The sequence below is a fragment of the Falco punctatus genome (assembly GCF_963210335.1).
Source record: "Falco punctatus genome assembly, chromosome: 8".
Classification (NCBI taxonomy): Eukaryota; Metazoa; Chordata; class Aves; order Falconiformes; family Falconidae; genus Falco; species Falco punctatus.
Window position 1 is genome coordinate 59,309,537 of NC_137588.1, and position 20,881 is coordinate 59,330,417.

The 20,881-nt window shown below is 48.9% G+C and overlaps 2 protein-coding genes across 14 annotated transcripts; one reads left to right on the forward strand and one right to left on the reverse strand.

Annotated features, from left to right (window-relative positions):
- Window positions 1-2,619: 2,619 nt before the first annotated feature.
- HNRNPH1 (heterogeneous nuclear ribonucleoprotein H1) lies at window positions 2,620-20,263 on the forward strand. Of its 13 annotated transcripts, none has more exons than XM_080398440.1 (15): window positions 2,620-2,776; window positions 3,364-3,474; window positions 11,085-11,144; window positions 12,119-12,256; window positions 13,127-13,282; window positions 13,483-13,626; window positions 15,114-15,252; window positions 16,258-16,436; window positions 16,659-16,730; window positions 16,810-16,943; window positions 17,098-17,233; window positions 17,407-17,490; window positions 17,625-17,675; window positions 18,808-18,900; window positions 19,477-20,263. In XM_080398440.1, exons 2-15 carry the CDS (start codon window positions 3,426-3,428, stop codon window positions 19,599-19,601), a joined length of 1,560 nt encoding a protein of 519 aa, XP_080254566.1. In that variant the 5' UTR covers window positions 2,620-2,776; window positions 3,364-3,425; the 3' UTR covers window positions 19,602-20,263. The 13 variants fall into 13 exon arrangements, with proteins under 13 accessions (XP_080254566.1, XP_080254572.1, XP_080254565.1 ...); XM_080398439.1 differs by having other exon boundaries at window positions 2,633-2,786; XM_080398446.1 differs by lacking the exon at window positions 11,085-11,144 and having other exon boundaries at window positions 2,622-2,776.
- Window positions 4,122-11,072, reverse strand: LOC308068221 (deoxycytidine kinase 2). Its single transcript, XM_080398453.1, has 7 exons — window positions 10,075-11,072; window positions 9,265-9,380; window positions 8,651-8,844; window positions 8,242-8,389; window positions 7,622-7,737; window positions 5,960-6,059; window positions 4,122-4,418 (listed from the first exon to the last, which is right to left on the reverse strand). Exons 1-7 carry the CDS (start codon window positions 10,172-10,174, stop codon window positions 4,395-4,397), a joined length of 798 nt encoding a protein of 265 aa, XP_080254579.1. The 5' UTR covers window positions 10,175-11,072; the 3' UTR covers window positions 4,122-4,394.
- Window positions 20,264-20,881: the final 618 nt, after the last annotated feature.

The window sequence follows — 20,881 nt, forward strand, 5'->3', positions numbered from 1 at the left end:
TTATGATGGAGGCAGAACAAACGGATGACATCTGGGTAGGAAAGAGAGAAAGAGAAGGTGCATAAAGCGGTGGGGTCAGGATGATGGATAATGAGTTCTGTCATCTTTTCAGAGTGGCTACTTAAATTCTGAGCATGGTTCTCCCTGAAATTGCAGATTCTGACCGCTAAAAGAATTATTGGTGATTATTTTCTGCATTGGAATATCACCTCCAAAACCTGCTTAGAAATCAGCACCTGCATCACTTCCAGACATGCAAAGTGTCTCCATATGCTTAGATGCCTATAAAACCCTTTGAACTAGAGCTGCAGATTTTCTCTATTATTTTCTTGCCCAAGAAAAAAACTTAAGCAAGCTAACACAGATTTATGGCTGGTGCCAAACAGGAATATCCTGAGCAGGTAGCAGGCTTCAAGGAAGAGCTGTACTCTGGTCCAGCTTAACACTTTACACGTGTCGTTGCAGATGGGGCTGCTGCTCGTGCTGTGCTGCTGTGGGTCTCTGCTCCCAGCCCGCTCACCGCACTATAGCAGAGATATAGCCACAATATAGCAACACTGTAGCAGAGATCTAGCAACACTAGCAACGTTGTAGCAGAGATATAGCCACAATATAGCAACATTGTAGCAGCCACATAGCCACAATATAGCAACATTGTAGCCAAAATATTCCCACGATATAGCAACACTGTAGCAGAAATACAGCTACAATATAGCAACACTGTAGCAGATATACAGCCACAATATAGCTGAGGGAATCTGGGGACCTTGCACAGGGATGGACTGACCCTCTGACAAATAATTTCTCCAGCAGACTTCTACCCAGGAGGCCACCTCTTTCCCCATTTTCTACCAGGTAGACTACGAAATGCAGCAGGCTGGGCTCGGCTTAGATTACAGCCCTCCCCAGGCTGACTTGAACAAGGAGAAATTTATCTTCTAGGAATGCAAGTGGGAAAATGAGAGCAGCTCCTGTCCCCAGCAGTCTGGGCAGCAGGTGTGCCTTTCCTCTTTGCAGGAACAGGCCAGTGAAACCAAAGTAGAACAAAGCCCTTTCAGAGAACAACAAGTACCTGAAGCTGCAGTGTGAGTTGCTGACAGACACGCTACCGTTCAGCTGTGGCTGCTGGTGGGGAAGGTACAGGTGTCAGGCTGGCACCATAAACGAAAAAAGCCAGGTAAATTGACAATGCTGGAGTCTTAGAAGTCTCAGAATTGAGACCTGAAGTTTACATGTGTAAAATACATACGTACATAGTTGTTTCCTTGCTCAGGAAACCTAATAAAGTCCTGCACCAGACGTTTCCAGCAAGATTTTTATTCCCCATCTCATCCTTTTTGAGTGCTGACACACCACAGGACTACCCTTCCCTGCAAAAGCATTTCCCAGAGGTGGCCCCGGAGGAACAGGGCTGCTGCTGTTAACCATAACTCCACTTGAATTGTGAATTATTTTCATCTTTCAAACACTGCATATATGTTGGCTAATAGTGACTCTTCTGATAACTATTTATGTCTTTGTTTGCTGCTCAGAGTCACATTCTTCCCCTGGAATTGGCTGTACCCAACTTCCTGTTGATGTGTCAAGTTTCAAGGCAGGCAGGTATTTTGCTGACGCTGAATAGCAATTACATCTTTGCAAAAAAGTCACGTGATCTTTCTTCTAACGCTGGAGGAATACGCACGCAGCAGAACTTCTTGCCAGTGTGAACACAGGATGATTTTAATTTGCTAAGAGACCTCTAAAGGGAAAACTTCCATCAGAATGCTGCTTGGCTGCAATAAACACACGATCAAGAAAATGTTGGGTGAACCAGGCTTTATTTATCACTGAAAATTAGATAGCAAGAATTCAGGGTACAGCCCACTTCAAAGCCATGAAGTCACGTGGACCTTGATGCATAAACAACAGACAACCCATTTCCGTCATTATTCAAATGCGGTAATGGGGACTAAAAAGACCAATCAGACTAATAAAATTATGTGTAGTAAACGTACCCCAGTGTATGATTATTAATATACATTATAAGGAGAGAAAAAATATAATTACCATACTGCTAGAAATGCAAAGGCTTCAAGAGGGATTAGCAGAGGGATTTGCTTGACGCTAACTGCTGGGTCAGTAACAAAGCTGTGAATAGATGCCGCACCTCCACAGTCCTAAGGTCACCGCTTATTTATTCAATCGCGCTGGCTCCCTTACAGCTATTTTCATCTAAAGTTCTCCCAGCTAATGGTTCTTTGTACCGGCGCGCTGCGGAGGGGCTGGGCCGGGCCAGGCGCGGGGAGCAGCGGGCAGGCAGGAGTGCGGCCCTGCCCGGGGCCCTGCCAGGGAGCCGGGGATCCGGCGAGTGCCCCTACCCGCCCCCGAGCGCGGTGCGGCGGAGCAGGGCTGGCGGCTTGCGGCCGCTGCCAGCAGCCCCGCGGAGGGCGTGCGGAGCGCGGCGCCGGGGCAGGCCCTTCCCGCCGCCATCCCGCCGCGGCGCCTCGCTCCTTGACCCGCCGCCTCGGGGCCGCCAGCGCAGCGTGACCCGCGCCCCCCCCGTGCGGCCTGCAGCGCCGCACAAAGCCTGCGGCCCGCTCCCCGGGGCAGGCCCGGCCAGGCCGCCCGGCGGGAGGGGGCCCACGCCCTGCCGTGTCCTGCCGCGTCCGTCCCGTCCCCCCCCCCGCGGCGGCGGGAGGCGGAGCCCGGCGCACCTGACGGCGGCGGGCGCTGCTGCAGTGCGCGGAGCCGCCGATCCCCGCTGGCCGCCGGAGCTCCGCGGCCGCAGCCCGCCGTGAGCGAGGGTGCTGAGGGGGGGCGAGCGGGGGACGGGGCGCCACCGGCGCGGCGGGGAGGAGGTGGGGGGGGAGGAGGGACAAAGCCGCCGCCATGTTTGGGGCTGGTGTAGAAAAACAGGCGAGGGCGGGGGGGTGGGTGAGGCCGGGCCGGGGGCGGGGGGGGGTGAGGCCGGGCCGGGGGCGGGCAGGCTGGGCCGGGCCCCGAGGCGGGGGCGGTGAGCGCCCCCCGGTGCGGCCGCGGCGGGACCCCCCACGGCGGCCGCGCTCCTGCCCCCCCCCCGCGGCGGCCGGACGTGACTGGCTGGTTCAAGTTGTCGCGCTGCCATTGGCTGGCGGCCGGGGCAGGAGCAGGGGCGGGCGCGCCGTGACGTCAGGGCGCTGCGCAGCGCGGCCGGCGGGTATTTATAGGGGGCGGAGGGCGCTGCGCAGAAGGAGCAGTAGGCGAGGTGGGCCCGGGCAGGCCGGTAGCTTCATCGCGCCTCATCCTCTGCGGGAGTGGGGAAAAAGCGACCGAAAAGCCGCGATCCGCCTTGTCTGGAGCGCCCCTGCGGCGGCCGCTGAGCTTTTGTTTCCGTTCGCGCAGCGCCCGAGCGCCCCCACCCAGCTTTGTGCTCTCTCGGCCCCCGTGGGGAAGGCGCGGCCAAGATGGATCCTTGTCACACCGAGGAGACCGAGGGCGAGATCCCCGGCTTGGGTAAGGCCCGGCGTCGGCGAGCGGGGGGGAGCCGTGGGGGAGGCGGGTGTCTTGAGGGGGAAGCGGGTGGGGGTGGGGCGGCCGGGCCGCAGCGGGTGGGGGAGGGGCGACTAGGCCCGCCCGATCCGGGTCCCGGCGCCGCCGGGCCCTCGCCTCGGCGCCCTGCTGGCGGGGGTGGGCGGTGGGGCGGGGGGACACCGCGCTGCCGGGGCCCCGGGCAGGGTGGCCCTGACGGCGGGGGCCCGGCTCGGCCGCGTGCGCTGCTCCCCTCCCCCCCCGCCGCGTGCGTCGTGGCGGCCTCGGGGCGGGCGGGGATCGGGGGGGGGTGGGGGTGGCCGGGGCCGCGCCGCCCCCTCCCTGCCGGTACCGCGCTGCTGGGGGGGAGTCAACAAAGGTGCGCGTAAACTGCAGTTTGTTCCAGGTGTAACCCTTGCGGCTGCGGTAACGCCCGCCCTTACGTAGCGCAAAGCCCGTGCAAACAGCCGTAATAAAGCAGAACTTGAAAGTAAAGGTCTCCGGACGCCATAACAGCCTCGTCTTAAAATGGTGAACGATGCCAGTTATTGCAAAACAGCCCTGCCCAGCGCCTGCTATCTGCTGGGCAGCCGGCTCGCTCCTCCGTTGTTAATATTAATAGTTAGTCACTATTAGCTTAAAAACCTTTATTAAACGGCAGAGAATATACACAGTACGTTTCGGAACACGCCACATTTTTAACTATACAGAAAATTATATCAAAGACACGGAGGTCAGGCAGGCAAAAAAACCCCAAACTCAAAACATATTTTGCACTTCAATCCTGCCTTAAAATAAGCTATACAGGTAATGCATTCAGCTAAACTGTCTTAGGAACACATGGATTTTTTTAAGCTTAACTCTTGAACTTCAGGAAGTTGTCATGGAAATTAATTTTCATCTTCTTAGGAACTCAGGAAAGACTTGACCTGTAAAAACAAAATGCGTATATTTCATGCATGAAAACAAAAGCTAAATCCATTAGGCTTTTCCTTTTTTTGGGGGGGGGAACAAATGGTTTGTTACAGGCTCCAATGCTGTTCTGCCTCGTCATACAATTCATGACCTGAAATGCTTTGCAGTATAACAGATGGCTGTGAACCCATGATTTCTAACTTTGTGCTAGGGGTAGAATTTACTTAACTTAATTACTCAAAAATAGAAAGCACTTACGAAAGGTAGCTTCTGGAATGCTTTACAGAATGTTGCTTTGTTAAAGAAAAGCAAGTTTCCCTCCATTACCTGACTGAAAAACAGGCCAAAGATTTGGTAGCACTTCCAGCATGGTGCTGTACCCGCTATTGTGAGCTGAAAGCTGAGCTTTTCATGTGCTGGGTGGTGAAGGGAGTTTGGTGGAGGTAGAGCTGATGGCCTTTCAGTGGGGCAAGTTAATGAGAGAGCATGGATGAGCATAGTCTTGGTTCATAACTCTCAAGCTGTTAATAGCTGGTTTCCACGAGGCTGTAACAACAATACCTCCGCAACGGAACGTCGTGCTGCCCTCCAGTTTATATAGAGCTGTTAAATTGGGAGAACTAGGCTTAGCTTGAAGAGTCATTCTTCAGTAACCTCGAACTCATGCCCCAGAACGAGATGGAGAAAATGGTTTATATGGTTTGATAGGAGGGCACTTCCATCTTACAAGAGCAGTCTTGTTGGGGCAGTGGGGGAAAAGAAGGTTAAAGTGTCCCAGCAAGTGGAATAAGTAACGTTAAAGCTCTGCTTGGCAGGTTAGACATGCATCCCTTGTGCCTTTTAAGTACTGGCAGGGGGTTTTATTGCTTTTTTTTTCCCCCCCTGTGGACTGGGCACACAGCACATTGCTCTACCAGGAAAACTTCTTCAGGCATTTACTTCCTGAGTAAGTCTTGCCTTAAGCTGAAATTGGCAAACATCATTTTGACTCAAGTGACCTATTATCACCTTCTTTCCTCAAATGGCTGTTGACTTTCCCTCCCAACTCTAAAGTGTCACTTAATGCATTTAGAACTGTGTACAAGCTTTAGTCACCCTCTACATTTGTCAGATGTGTTGTGCTTTGTCCAGGAAGAGCCTAGAATGTGAGGGAGCATAAATAGCTAACCTGACTGCAGGAGTTTAAGGACATCATGGCTGACATAAATTGGACAGTATCATTCTGTGAACTACTTAATGAACTGTATGGCAGCACAGAATTGGCAGAGTAGACTCACTACTCCAGTTGCTGTGTACTTGCATCCCCCACAATTCCTCCTCTTTCTTTAAAAACACCCAATTTTCCCTTGAATTATGAGGCTAAGGGGGTGGGGTTAAGTTATTTTTCTAAGGAAAACAAAAAGCATTTTCTGCAGCCATGTAACTTACTAAGCCTATGAAGGAGGCTGATTCTACCTGACCCCAAACAAGCACTTCATGAATTTTAAGAATGTAAATTGATAACTTACTGCTGTTACAGCAGAAGAGCAGATATGAGGAAATACATAATACTTACCTGGTCAATCAAATACTCCTGTTTAATCTTATCATTCTTAAAATCTTCATCAACATCCAAAACTAGGATGGGAATTTCTTTAAGGTTCTCAAAATCAACTCTGTTAAATGGAAGAGCATAATGTTAGTAAAAACAATATAAGCCACTGTGTATGAAAACAGTCCAGCTCTTCAGTTGCTTTCCAAGTCACCCTAAGAGTGCAGCCTTACTCAGATTGCCACATGCACCCGAGATGCTAATGGTGATGCCCCTGACTTTAAGTGTAAAACCCAAGTCTGTCCTTAATTGCTCTTGTATAACACAGTCAACATTGTATCACCATAACTTACATATATTTTACAAATCTGGCCTTTTAATATGTATTTTTATTGTACAAATAGGAGGGGGGGGAAGATAGTTTAGGCTTATCTTCTTAATTCTTTTTAGTATGGAATCAGTTGTCAGGAATGTGACTTTGATGAATGGGAGTATTTTTATTTTAAATACCACTTGCTGGGTGGCTCTCCCACCCCCTTGTAGTTAACTGCTAATCCATTTACTAAGATGCAGTTTTAAAGCTTCCTTTCATGGGGATGACCTCTTTAACAGGTTATAAGACTGCCATTTAAAATGGCTCCGAGATAAGCAAGGCCATTTTGGCTACAGATTAGCAGATGGGAGCAGTACTTGTGAAATTTGATGTATTGTTCTCTTAAAGCAGTAGTTAAGCCTCCCTGTGTGTGAAAGCATTTCTACAGTGTTGAAAGTGTGCTGAACAACACTTTAACTTGTTTGCAAACTTAAGTGTGTTTCTATGAAAAATAGAGGAAATGCTTGCTCACAAGTTTGGAATGAGTACACAGTGTAAACACTCCCAAAATGCCACAATCTGCAGTGCCTTTTTGTCTCCCTGAAGTGTTTGGGCCATCCTATGTGAAACTTGGAGAAAGTAGATGTGACTGATAATGTACTTTTTCCTGGAATTGTTATGCTTCCCATTCCGGCAGAGTGTTTCAGGCTCCTCTAGGGGAAAATTCAAAGTCTTGCTTTTCTACCTAGAGATTCCTTAGGTGGGAGTAAGCTAGTAACCGGCAGTAAGAAAGTTGGGGGGAAGGTATGCAAAGCTTACTTACTGCTAACATACAAGAAACCCAGTTAGCAACTGCCTGCCAAAAACCTTTCTGAATTATTGTTTATTTTGAAGCTAGGATTAATATTTAAACCTTGTTGAAATACAGTCATACCAGTGTAAAGGTAGTTGGGACCTTGCCCTTCCTTGCATTGGCACTAGAAGCTGCTTGGCAGGTAACTTGTGTGATCTGCCACTGAACACCATTTCAGCTGTGTCCTATTGTCCTGTGTACTTCCAGTTAACAACATTGACATCCTTTCTAGAGTTGGGAGCTACATAGCTTTCTAGTTGAAGCTAATGCTTAACAAAGGCTTTAAATTCGAAATTCCATCTCTTGGCAATTTTTACTTCCCTGCCAAGAGATGACCTTCCCTCTACATAGAATCTAATAGCCTCTGTGCCAAGGAACCTGGAGTGGTGGGTCTATCCACAACTGTGCCTCAGTGATGCTAGACTTAAACCTTATATTTATCCCTAAGGAACTTTAGGTAGGAAAGAGGCTTGCCTCCTGGAAGTAAGGTGAAACTCATCTACAGAAAATGGGTTCATACCTCATAGTCCTTTCATAAAGCCAGGCTTCATGTTTATTGTGGAGGTTTTCCAAATACTCAAGTTCAATTCCTTGTTCCTCTTCTCTTCCCCTCATCTGTAGCCTTTCCTTGCATTTCTGAGATGGGGGTGGAAAAAAGGCACACACAAGTCTGGACATTAATCACAAGGCTAAATCAGCTAAACAGATCAAGTAGTCCTTAAATTGGAAGGACTAATGCTAGACATTAGCGAGCATTAATTTTAAATGCTTGGCTGAACATAAATAAGTTATTCTAGACTTAACTCATTTAAAAAAACTTGAGCCACTTTTAGCTAAAATTAAAATATCTTTAGTTTGGGAAGTCAAACCTGATTCAGAAGTCTTTTCAGTCTTGCATCCTTCCTGAGAGCGGTGGATGCCAGCAACTAGCGTTTGCTGACATCAAAATAGTAGCTCAGAAGGGAGGGTTTTTAATTCGGTCTCTGAAACTTGAATTTGACAGGCTTCCCATTACGCTTGGGGTGGGGGGAGCTAAATCCGTGTTAAGTCATGAAAGTATTGTAATTAAGTTCTTGTACCCTCTTAAACTCCTGGAAACTGAAATTGGGGCTGAAACATTTTCATCTTTAGTGAACGTACCTGAGGTGTGGTTCTTAGGTAGATCATGCCATCCAGTTCTAGGTCTGATTCAAACTGATTCAAAAGCCACATGTGCCAGTCCTGATAAATTGTCCACTCTGTTTCATTAATGTTTCCAGACTCAAACAGGTTAGAAGCAAATACGTATCTGCAATGAAAGACATCAGTCATGCCAGGAATGACCAAAGTGAACTACTAAAACATTTCTCTTGAGTCAGAATTGTGATACTGGAAAAAATGGCTGCCTGCTCTTACTTTCTTAATACCACCCTGCTCTCTCACCTGCTGAACCAAACCTGCTCCTTGCAGATAATAGTTTAGTATCAAGTGTTTCCCCAGCTGTGTGTCTTTGAGCATAAAGACCTGGTGTTGTTAAATCTGAACTCTTGTTGTGTTGAGAGTTAATTACCTGTCACTGTACACAGATCTTTCAAAAAATTGCACTGGATGTTCTGCTTCATGTAGCTTGGCTGAGATGGGTTTTAATTGTGCTCTTACTCTGCTCAAGCAAGCGTAAGTCTGAAATGTGTAAGCCCATCTTGTGGGTTTATCATACAGCATTTTAAGTAGATTTCCTCCGTTCTTCTGAGATGTTGAAAGCTCCTAGGGGAGAAGAGAGAAAGTTAATACTAGCATATTTGCAGGACTTTATTCCTTAATCTAGAGTTCTGGTACATTGAAGTAAGAATTCATGGGCTTTTTTTTTTTTGAAAATGCTTAGGGATAGGAATAAACATTTGCTTCTCAGCTGATAGTAGTCTTGAATAGACCATTCACAGAGTTTCAGACTTCAACGTGATTTTTGTAGAGTAGGGGGGTTATTGGGAGGCTGCATTCAATAGCGCCTTCCTGAGTAGCCTTCACCATTGCTGAGCGCCTGCCCAACTGGTACCATAGTGGGGACGGCTCTGGGATGCTCCAGGCTAAGTGCAGCTGAGTTTTGGCACAGCTCCCTGGTGGGTCACAGCAGTTTCTCCGGTGACCCATCTCTCCCTCCAAGCTTCCCAAATCCAGCACGCCTACCTCGTACTCGTTGTCGGCTGTTTGGACGTTGCACCACTTGGCGATGGGTTCAGGGATGACCTCCCACTCGTCGCTGTGTTTCTCCAGCAGCCTGACAAACGTTGACTTCCCCGCAGCTGCGGAAGATGCGAGAAGCTGGCGGGGGGTGCAGGCGAGACGGGCCTCACCCGCAGGGCGGCACCGCCGGGCTCTGTGGCGGCGCTGCGCGCACCGCACCCGGGCGCGCTTCGGGGCGCTCGGAGCTGGGCCGGGGCCGCCTGCCCCGTGTTGCGGCACCTTCCGCGAAAGCGGCTGTAATCTGCGGCGCCAGAGGGCCGCGCCCGGCCCGGGCGGGCGATAAGGGCCGCGCCGCCGGCCGAGCCTGCGCCTCCATTTTAGGAGCGGGCGGCCGGGCGCGCCGGGGCAGAGCGGCCGCGCATGCGCAGGGCGGGCTGGTTGGCGCCGGCGGGCCCGAGCGCGGGGCGCGGCCCCGAGACTCGAGCGCTGAGCGCGCGCACATCCCGCGGCAGGCGAAGGGGTGGTCGGCGGAGCCCGCCCGGAGAGCACGGCTGTCCCCTCCGAGCCCACCCGGGCGGCGGTTAGCCACGGTCGGGGGCCCCGCGGCCTGTAACGCGGGCGGGGGCGGCGGGGCTCCCCTCCCCCTCCATGGCGCCTATTTCTGGGTTTCGGCCCGGCGGCCCCGTCGCTCCCTCGCCGAGGTGCCCCCGCCATCCTGCGGGGCTGGGCGGGCCGTCCCGCACCCGGAGCGCCCTCCGTGCCGCTCTCCCGGGGCCCCGGCCTCCTCCCTCCTTCCCCCGCTGCCGCGCTCACCGATGTTCCCTTCGATGGAAATCTTCTTGAGGCGCTTCTGGAAGCTGAAGTCGAGGGAGCCGGTGGGGCTGCGGCAGTGCCGCTTGGCCGGGGTGGACATGGCGGCGCCTGAGCGGGAGCACGGAGCTCCGGCTGCTCCCGCTCACTTTAAAGCTCCCGCCAGCCGGGGGGCGGGATGGCCGCTCCCACTGCCCGGAGGAGGCGGGGGCGCCGCTCCTCCCCGCCGCGGGGGGCTGCGGGCCGCTCGGCCCGGCTCCTGCCTGCAGAGGCTTTCAAAATGGGTCCTTGGCGAGTGAAATCGTGCGGAGCTGCTTTGTTGAGGAAGTTACCGTCAAACGGTTCCATTTACTGATTTCATTTGCATTAACGTAAACTGGTTCTCCATATTGCTTGATAACAGGCATAAACTTGAGAGTATCCATTTTTCCCAAAAACCTGTGGCTTTGGGAGAAGATGGTTGTTACAGTGGCGCAGATTGGTACCTGTTACACAAAGCATTTTGCATAGTTATACAAGAGTTGAGGCCACGTAGTTTTGCAGTCAGCGAAATGGCTCAGCCTAGGGCTGTCGTTTAGGTTTGGTATTTGGAAAGAAAACGCGCATGGCTGACGGGTTCGCTACCGCTCTGGGCAGCGCTGTTTGCCGGCTCCCGAGTTCCTGGGCCAGCGTTGGCATGCCTGGGGCTTTACAGTCTGCTCGACTCCTGCTGTGGGTTCTCTACCACCTGCGTGGGCAAGTTGAGACATGAACTGCTTGTCCTTCTCGGGGATAAAGAAGGGGATGGAGGATTCTTAGATGGTAGTTCAGTGCTTTACGGGTGCAACTCTCTGAGGTCTTGCTACTGTAGTTACTCCTGTAACCTCCTGTTGCCTCTAAAATAATGAGATGCAGGGTGAAATCTAGTTAGGTCTGGTGTGTTTGGAGGAGATGGGAGGGAGTTATATTTTCCTTTCTTTTATGATAATTGTGACCCGTGTCTCTTCTTTCCCCATCTCCTACAAACACACCAGGCTTCAGTGACCGAAGCGAGCAGATTGTTTCACGTGGGGTAGCGTCAGCATTTGAAGCTGGTAAGTGCTAGTTCCCACACACCTCTCTGTGCAGCCAGACTCCTCGCTCTCCGTGCAACGCGTGGCGTGCTGGTGCGGGGGGGGCAAGCGTCGGTGGCGGGCACCGGCCCCCCCGCGGGCACCGGCGGGAGGAGGGGAGGGGGTAGCCGCGTGCGGCCTCCGGGGCATGCGCAGTGCGGCGCTGAGAGGCGCATGCGCCGCAGGCCCGTCCCGCGCCGTGCGCGGGAGCCGGCGCCGCGGCTTTGTTCGGAGGGGTAGGCAGGCGACGCATGCGCAGCAGCGGGCGGGGGGGGCGGCAGGACGCAGAGTAGGCAGGACGCATGCGCACCCCGGCGGGAGCGGCGCGGGCGGGGCGGCGGAGCGCTGCGGGGCATGCGCAGGTGGGCCTCGCGGGGGCGCGGCGGGAGCCCGCCGGGGTGGCCGCGCATGCGCCCCGCCCCGCTCTCGGCCACGCCGCAGCCCCTCTCGGCAGCCGGCGGGCAGGCGGGCTCCTCGGCGGCCGCTCTCCTGCTGGCCGCGGGCGCTGTGCGCGGCGGCGGGGAACTGCGCGGCGGCGGGCCCTGCAGGGCGGTGGCTGGGGCCGGGGTTCTTTGTGCGGCGGAAGGCCCGGCCCAGCGGAAGCGGGAGTACCCGCCGCCATTTCCTAGCGCGCTCTCGCCACAGGCTCGCCCGCTCGCTGCCGCCTGACTGGGACTAGGCGCTCTCCGGACAGCGGATCAGGCTCGGAGCCCTAGAACCACCGCGGAGCCCCACCATGTGTGCGTGCGGGGACGGGGGCTGGGCGCGGGCCGGGGGCGGGCAGGCGTGCGCCGGGAGGGAGCGGCTCCGTGTGTGTGAGGCGGGCCGCGGTCCGAGGTAGAGGAGGCTCGGGGGCGGGTGGGCGCAGGCCAGGGGGGCCGCCGGGCGCTCTGAGGGGGTGCGGGTGGCGGCCGTGCTGGGTAGCGTCTCAAAGGGCCTCTTCTGGTCTTGTCCAGCAACCACAGAAGCCGAGACGGAGCCGAGCCTCACCCCCAACGTGATGCTCAACACAGAGAGCAGCGAGGGATATGTGGTGAAGGTCAGGGGGCTGCCTTGGTCCTGCTCCACAGAGGAGGTGCAGAGGTTCTTTTCAGGTAAGCAGAACGGGGAGGGGGGATAGGAGCCTGGGAGAGGGGGCCGGGCTGTGTTGGGTCTGGGTTCCTCCTGGGCACGCTCTGGCAGTGGGAGTGGTTCCAGAAAGCATCTGAGGTGCTTCAGTAGCTAGCGAAGTTTCTAGTGCAACAAGTGCCTCAGTTGGGACCTGGTATGGAAAGCTATGCTGTCGCTAGCAGGAGCTAGGCAGAAAGGAGCTTGATCTGCAGGTTGCTGGTATAGCCACAACTGCTATAGCTTCTTGAGGAGCCAGAAAAGAAAAGCTTCTGTTACAAAGAAACTTCACAATTCTTACTTCAGGTTGAAATAAATTTAGTCCTTGGGGTTGTCCTAATAGGCTCCTTCTGTTAAATGTCTAGCGTGTTGCGTACTTCCCCCAAATTATTAGCATCCTGCAGTAATAAATGGTGATAGTTAACATTCTTTCTTCAGTGCCTGGAGATTTTAAAACTGCCTCAGGAGTTTGGGGTACTGAGCTTGGCTGGGATTTAGTTAGTTAAGCTTAGACTGGTTGTTACTACTACTTATTTAGCTTCATGCTGATGAGGAAGTCTGGAATTGGTTACAGTCAAAAGCAGATCGCATGTTCAACTCTACTTGAGGCAGCAAAGCTTTGAAAATGGATAGCTAATTTGCATTTATCTTTAATGTTTTTCTAACCTTCAGACTCCACAGAAGGGTAAGTTATTCAGTCCCTTAGTTTATTGGTCACTAGAAAAGTTAAACACAAAAATACTGCCGGTTTTGTCTTCTTGGTATAGCTTTGATAGTTGTTGTTAGTTGTCTCCTTTTAAAGGCACAGTGTTCCTGTAATAATGAAATTAATTCTGGCATTCCTGTTTCATTTTCAGATTGTAAAATTCTAAACGGGGCTTTGGGTATCCGTTTCATCTACACCAGAGAGGGAAGACCAAGTGGAGAAGCATTTGCTGAACTCGAATCTGAGGAGGATGTGAAATTGGCACTGAAAAAAGACAGAGAAACAATGGGACACAGATATGTTGAAGGTTTGACTCAGTTGGTCTAGTAGCTGATTAAATGTGTTTGTGCTTGATGGGTTTTTGGTTAATTGTTTTTCTGTCTCTTTAAAATGCATGTGAAAGGACAAATGGACTCGTTTGTGTATCATAAGTTGGCTAGTTTCAAGGCAAATGACTTTTAAAACTTAGATATTCCAGAATGCATTAATTCTAAGTGCCTTTTACAGTTTTCAAGTCAAACAACGTTGAAATGGATTGGGTTCTGAAGCATACTGGTCCCAACAGCCCTGATACAGCTAATGATGGTTTTGTACGTCTTAGAGGACTCCCATTTGGCTGTAGTAAAGAAGAAATTGTACAGTTTTTTTCAGGTATGTGGGATAAAAGTAGTAGTTATAGCACTATTGGTCTATGCTGAAAAACCCAAACAACCACGGATTGCCCAGTAGTACTTCCAACAGGATACTGATGGATATTAACAGTAAATAAGCGATTCTTCCTTAGTTACCTGGGATCAATTCCTGAAGTACTTGTTTGTTAAATGACAGAGAACTTCTTAAAGCTGCTCTAATTTATACTTAGTGGGACATACTGTTCCGAGTGAGGACAGCAGAAAATAAGTGTCTTGCTTTCTAAATTAAAGCGAACATTTCAGCTGGGAGGATATTTCCACCCGCAGTCTCAGCTGGTTCACGGTGTTCAGTGAAGGATGTTGAACACTCCTTAACTTCTGGGTTCAGTGCAAGAAGCAGGATCTGAGGAAGGGCGTGCGTTGTACCTGCAGTTTCTTACAAATGTAGAGTTAGTATTGAATAAGATTCCAGAAAAACACAACCTGCTGAGCTCTAGCCAAGTTACAGTTTTTCCCTCGTACACTTCCTAGGGGGGAAAATGCCTCTTGATGTTTAGCTTAAGTTTTTTAGAGATGAAGAGATAATGTCTTGTATTGACTCATTTTCACTTTTTTGCAGCTGTTGTATGTTTTAGGAACTGGAATACTATTATAAATGCCTAAGAATGAAATCTGTTGATTTATCTAAGATTTAACTTGTTAGTATTTTCAAAGTAGTAGATTTCTAAATGTGAGTGTTAAAATTAGCTAGAATGTTTTGCTATAACAAGATATGATTGAGCTTACTGTCTTGGTTTAAAATACAGTAGAAATACTCAGATTTTACAACTTCAGAACTTGTTTTTGGTTTTCTGAATCAGTAATAATTGTGAACAAGAGCAATTCCTAAGCATGTGCATTTTTAAGTTGTTTCTTAACGTGGTTAAGTAATTCAAGCTTTAAAAAACTGTTAATGTGCTTAATATACAAAATGTGCCTCTTCTGTTTGGAAGCTAATACTTTTGAAGTTACTTCTTGATTTTTTCTTAATTAAGCACTCCTAAAGATAAAAAAATTAATGCTGAAACTTGATGTTTGCATAAGACTAATTATTTTACCTGAGTGACTTCTAGTAAAAATAATTGTTATATATAAAGCTGTTTAACTTGCTGTGTTTTAAGTTATCTTAAAAAGTTCGTCTTAAATACTTTCACAGAATTGAAGAGGTTTGTAATAATATATGAACTTCTTAACACACCCTGCATTAGATGCCTTATCTGAGGAGTCGTCCCTGACACTCAGAGTGTTTCTGAGCTCTGCAGGGTGGGTTAAGAATGTAAACTGAATGGTATGTGATCGTGGATCAATTTGTTGACATGCTTTTTCTTCTAGTGTTCTAGAATCAACATACCATTCACTTACAAGTGTTAAAATTCTGGTGTATTTAAAGCTATAAGAAAAACTCATGACTGGGCTTGTGATGTTAATATTGCCCCCCTACTGGGGTTATTTGTCCTTGGGTTGAAGGGTTGGAAATCGTGCCAAATGGGATAACATTGCCGGTGGACTTCCAGGGGAGGAGTACGGGGGAGGCCTTCGTGCAGTTTGCTTCACAGGAAATAGCTGAAAAGGCTCTAAAGAAACACAAGGAAAGAATAGGGCACAGGTGGGGATGGATGGTTGGTTGGCTATGTCACTTTTCTTATGGTAAACAATTAAATCCATATTCTCTCTTCTGAAAGTGTTAATGTCCAAATAGAAATACTTGGTCTCTAACTTGGTGATAAGTAATGGTATTGCTAATGTGTGCATGGCACAGACTGTTTGAATCTACCAAAACCAAAAGACAAAATTGGGCTAAGCTTAAGTTGTGCTTTGGAAGCTGGGTGATGACGGAGGTGAGCAAAACTGATAGCTTGAAAGCAACAAAGTTGAGAGACTATGGCTTTAACTTCTCAAATAGCACCAATTATGCCTTTAGCTCTAAAGACATGCACAGTACTTTTACTACCATAAGAAAATGTGATACTTTCTAAACTTGTTTTATAAGTTGAAATGTAACAAATTTACTTACTGTATTAATCTTCAACGTAATAAGCATAGCTTTCAAGAAATTGTCACAAAGGGTTTTTATATTCTATTTTACTTGTGACTATTTTTCATTGAAGCATGCACTTTTTTGCCTACGCTGAATCACTGAAGCATAGGCTGGGTTCACTAGCACATGCAGAGCTTTTTGTAGCGACGGGTTAAAATCCTGGTGGAGGCTGGAATTTTAACCCTCTGTTTACATTGCCACATGAGCAAAACAGTGCTGAGTTGAGCGGACGTCAGTCCCTCCTATTTTTTTTTTTTTTTGACTAACACTTTAAATTGGGGGGAGGAGGGTGGGGAAATCAATATTGCTCCCCCACCCTTAAGGCTGGGATACTAAGAAGTATGAGGAGCATGTAAACCCTTCAGTAATTGTGATTTCTTGAAAATACACTGATTTGAAAGTAATGTAGTGCTTATAATAGTATGTCATTGCCTATACATAACGTAAAGAAACCTGGCTTAAAATACACTGCCAGTTTCAAGGCTATGACTAAATGGCTTGTTTTAATGTGAAGTTGTGAGGTACTTGTGGAAGGAATTAAAGACTGACTTCTCTCTGTGGAAACACTTCTAGGTACATTGAGATCTTCAAGAGTAGTCGAGCGGAAGTGCGCACTCACTACGACCCTCCACGCAAGCTGCTGGCAATGCAGAGACCCGGTCCGTACGACAGACCCGGTCTTACGCGGGGATATAACAGTCTTGGTAGAGGAAGTAGCTTGGAAAGAATGAGGCGTGGAGCCTATGGAGGAGGTAAGTATACGAAGTCCAAGAGGGAGCTGCTCATCTGAGAAGCAGCAACACTTGGACATGGTAGTGTCTTCCCTGCTTTGTAACTCCTGGTTTGTATGTGTCCTTGGCTTTATTGCTTCTGGAAGAAGTGAGGCTTTGTGGTTACTGGTTGTCTGCAGTGTGTTTGTGTATATTTGGATATTTCTGTAGTTGAAATGAACATGTTGTCCAATCTATTTATAGGTTATGGAGGTTATGATGACTACAATGGGTATAATGATGGCTATGGTTTTGGTTCTGATAGATTTGGAAGAGGTAAGATTTCTCTAATAGGAATAGTAACTGAACTTACAATACATCTCAAAAGAAACTAAAATACATCTGAAAGACCTAGAATGGACTCTTTTCTCTGCAGGAATGTCGGACCACAGATACGGCGACGGGGGATCCACCTTCCAGAGCACGACTGGCCACTGCGTCCACATGAGGGGTCTGCCTTACAGAGCTACGGAGAATGACATCTATAACGTGAGTTCCAAATCTGCTTCCTCCTAAGTGCATGGCTTTAAGAGTCTGTGATCATTATTGCAGTTGACGAGTGTTCCCGTAGAGAAAATGGCTTGCTGTAAAACTGAACTGTTGCATTGGTGCGTTTTAATCTGTGTGACTGTTCCATGTGTAGTTCTTCTCACCTCTGAACCCTGTAAGAGTACACATCGAAATTGGACCAGATGGCAGAGTAACTGGAGAGGCAGATGTTGAATTTGCTACTCATGAGGATGCAGTGGCTGCTATGTCCAAAGACAAAGCAAATATGCGTAAGTATGACTGTTCTGAATACATGGCTTTAGGGAAAATACAGCACTGTGTAGCGTGCTACATCTACTGTAAACTGGAATGCTGAGGGTTTTATTGCAGCTGTGCTCGCAGTGAGATGGGCTGTTGTGGGTTTGGTGTGAAATGCTCTCATGGCAAAATTTTCTTCTTCCAGAACACAGATATGTAGAACTCTTCCTGAATTCTACAGCAGGAGGAAGTGGTGGTGCCTATGGCAGTCAAATGATGGGAGCAATGGGTATGTGTAAACAGTCTAATGCACTTTTAAACAAGCACTTGATATTTAACAAAGCTGGCTAATTTTATGCAGCTCCTGCTTATTCTATGCCTGGCATAAAAACTGAAATCCAACATTCTGTCTTAATCACACAGTCAAGGAATCGGAAGGGGTAGTCCAAGATTGGAACACTAGCACATTGCCAGGTATATAAACCTTTTGGGAATACATTCAAACAGTTAATAGGTTGAATAAACTGTGGTGCTGAATGTGGTGTGCGTGGTGGGGTGAGTGGCTCCTGGGAGTGTGGTGGAGGTGCGAGCGTGAAGTGGGAGATGCCTGTCCTTTTGTTCTCCTTCCCCCTGCTCCCTTCTGGGTTGTTTGTTTTTTTTTTTTTTTTGAGATCAGAACATGGTCTGGTGATGGAGGGTGTATCTGTGGCATGTGACCTGGCCTTGGTGGCAAGGGAATAATCTTGCTTGGAATTTGGAGAAAGAGTTGCTCTAGCAAACTTGAAAACGGCTTGAAAATCTAAAATGTGTTTGCAGCACATTTCTGAATGTCTGCCACTACTGTGTCTATAAAGCAGATACACTTCTTGATACCTGACTTGTCTGGCTCTTTGGAGATTAAGGTGGTGGTTGTTTTTTTGGGGGGGGAGGGGGTGTGGGGGGGGCTTGTTTCTCGAGGGTGGTGGGGTGGGGGTGTGTGCAGATACACTGCTGTTTTTATAGCATTTTGATGATAAAATGTTTGATGTCTAATGCTGATACTTTTAACTACAGACCAGTTTTGTTGGGAGTACAGTCAAGTTGAGGTGAAGAGCAGTAGTTAGTAAGCTTAAGTAGAGGTCTCCTGTATGGCGAGCCACGGCACTGCTGTGCTGCACAACCAGTCTGGAACAGGAGTGAGTGTGTCAGGACTGGGCACCAGTGAGGGACTCCCATAATGAGTCACGCACTCCTCCTGGGCAGTGGGCCCGTGTGGGGTCACTTACCACCAAGCCCGAGTCTCCCGTGGGGTGTATGTTCTAATAACAGCAGGTTGATCCTGCCGCGTGTAGTCCACAGAAACTGCAAAAGTAAAAACCCTGACAGAAAGTGAGTCACAAGAACTTGCTGTAATTCTTCATGTTCTTGTCACTGTTTGGTGGCAGGGATGTCTTTAGAACCCTGACCACTTTGTGGAGCTTGCTTCCCTGTATACTTAAAGCTCCCTAGGTGAGCGAGTGAGCCAGTGCCAGGGCGCGGGGCTGTTAGTCACGTGAGGGGTGGGGGTGTTGATAACGAGCAGACGTTGACAGGTGAGCTCTTAACATCTTTATCCTTAACTTAAAAGGAAGCCAATCCAGTTATGGTGGTCCAGCTAACCAGCAGTTGAGCGGGGGTTATGGAGGAGGATATGGTGGTCAAAGCAGCATGAGTGGCTATGGTAAGAGCATTCCTTTACTGGTTTTAGCTGGGCCAAGTGCAGCATGTTTACTGGTGTTGAAGGGTCGTGCTACAGACTGGGCAGCACAGGCCCTGAGCGTTAGAGATGTGGCTGTTGGGGAATTTTAGAATTAACGGAGAGCTGGAAGGGGAATAGACTTTAAAGCAGGCACTTGGAGCTGGGGGTAAATGTGGGAAACTATTCTGAAAGGGGTAGGAAACGCCGGTCGCCAGGCTTCTGTTAACTCTGATCGCTTTTTTTGCTTAGTATGGAAGCTGGAGAGCAATGCAGTTTAAATGCTGTATGGAAGGGGGGGGGAGGGTATGTGGGAGGCCGGGTGCACTTGGCTTGGCAGAGCGGTGATAGCACTGAATGCAGAAGGGGGGCAGGGCAGAGCTGGCTCTTTCATTGAACAAGCAATAAACTTTCTGGGTATGGAGCTGTAAACTGACACTTTGCAGCACTGGGCACAGTAGACGGTATTTACGAGGTGGCCCAGCAAGGACAGGCGTTGGGGGAAGGATGCTACGAATCGGCCTGAACCAGCTGTGAACCTGCTGTCGGTTTCCCCCCCAGACCCCGGGAGCCAGGGCGCCATGAACAGCAGCTACTACAGCAGCGGGAACCGCGCGTCCATGGGAGTGAACGGCATGGGCGGCATGTCGAACATGTCCAACATGAGTGGTGGCTGGGGAATGTAACCAATCGCTGACTTTTGGTCACATCTTTTTTAAAAAACAAAAAAACAAAAAACTAAGTTTAACAGTTTTGCAATACGAGCTTGTGATTTATGCTTTACTGTAAGTGAATTCAGGATTGTTATTTTAAAACCTTTCAGGTTCAGTATTTTTGAACATACAGAAATGAACATTCATCTAGGATGTAATAACCAAGTTGAGTAAAGACTATAACTGTTAAACAATTTTGAGCGTTTCTCAAGTTAGTTTTGTTGTAGGAGTGTATTTAAGCAGTAAGCGTATTTAGGTTAAAGCTGTTTGAATTACGTTAAATGTTGCTCTTATACCATATTACATCCAACACTGTTTTGAATACATGTTGAAAGAGACATGCTTTTTTGTAAAGAGACAATATAGGAGCTGTGTCTGAAATTAAGTGAACATTTGGCATGTTAGTTCTAGTTTATTTCTTTTAATATCCTGTAAGGCATGTTAAAGCTTTTTTTTTTTTAAGTTAATGGGGGAAACATGTTGAGATGCAATATGGCTACTTTAGGATTTTGGTCTTGGTGTTCGTATAAAATTCTGAGGCCTTGATTTAATCTTTCATTGTATTGTGATTTCCTTTTTAGGTGTATTGCGCTAAGTGAAACTTGTTAAATAAATCTTCCTTTTAAAAACTGGAACTCATTTCTTCTTGATCTCCAGTACCGCCTGCAGTAGTGCTGCTGTGCTCCTGTGGCATGGGTGACCCTGTTAGGGTGCATCTGCCATGGGTACTGTGAGTGTGTCACCTGAAAGCTGCCCCTGGGGGTTGTGGGGGACATGTGGGGAGCAGCAGCACCAGTGGCATGCAGCGTGTTCTGTGCGTCCTTGTAGTGCTGCATCAGCTCAGCGCTGCAACAGTGTTTCAATAAATTCAGCTTGTCAAACATTGTGCTGAAAGATGTGGTTTCATAAGCAGCTCAGTTACAGCTGCTGAGCGCTGGAACTGCCCCTGGAACTATGGGGAATCTGCTTCTGGGCATTTGCCAGGGACAATCTATTTGCCTTTTCTAATTAACTCTTCCATGGTGAAGAAAACCCCACCGTGTTCTGTAGCAGTGGAGCTATAAGGGTTAAAGTCCCACCTATAAAGGGTGCAGTCACAGCCTACAGGTGCAGCGTGTCCCAGTCCACCTGCTGGGTTCCTGCTGGAGCTGTAGGGAGCAGTGATGCTGCAGGCTTTGTCCTGTTCCAGGTGAAGCCTTTGCTGAGAAATGGGCTGTGCAGTCACCAGCTCGTGTGGCTGGGGAGCCCTTTGC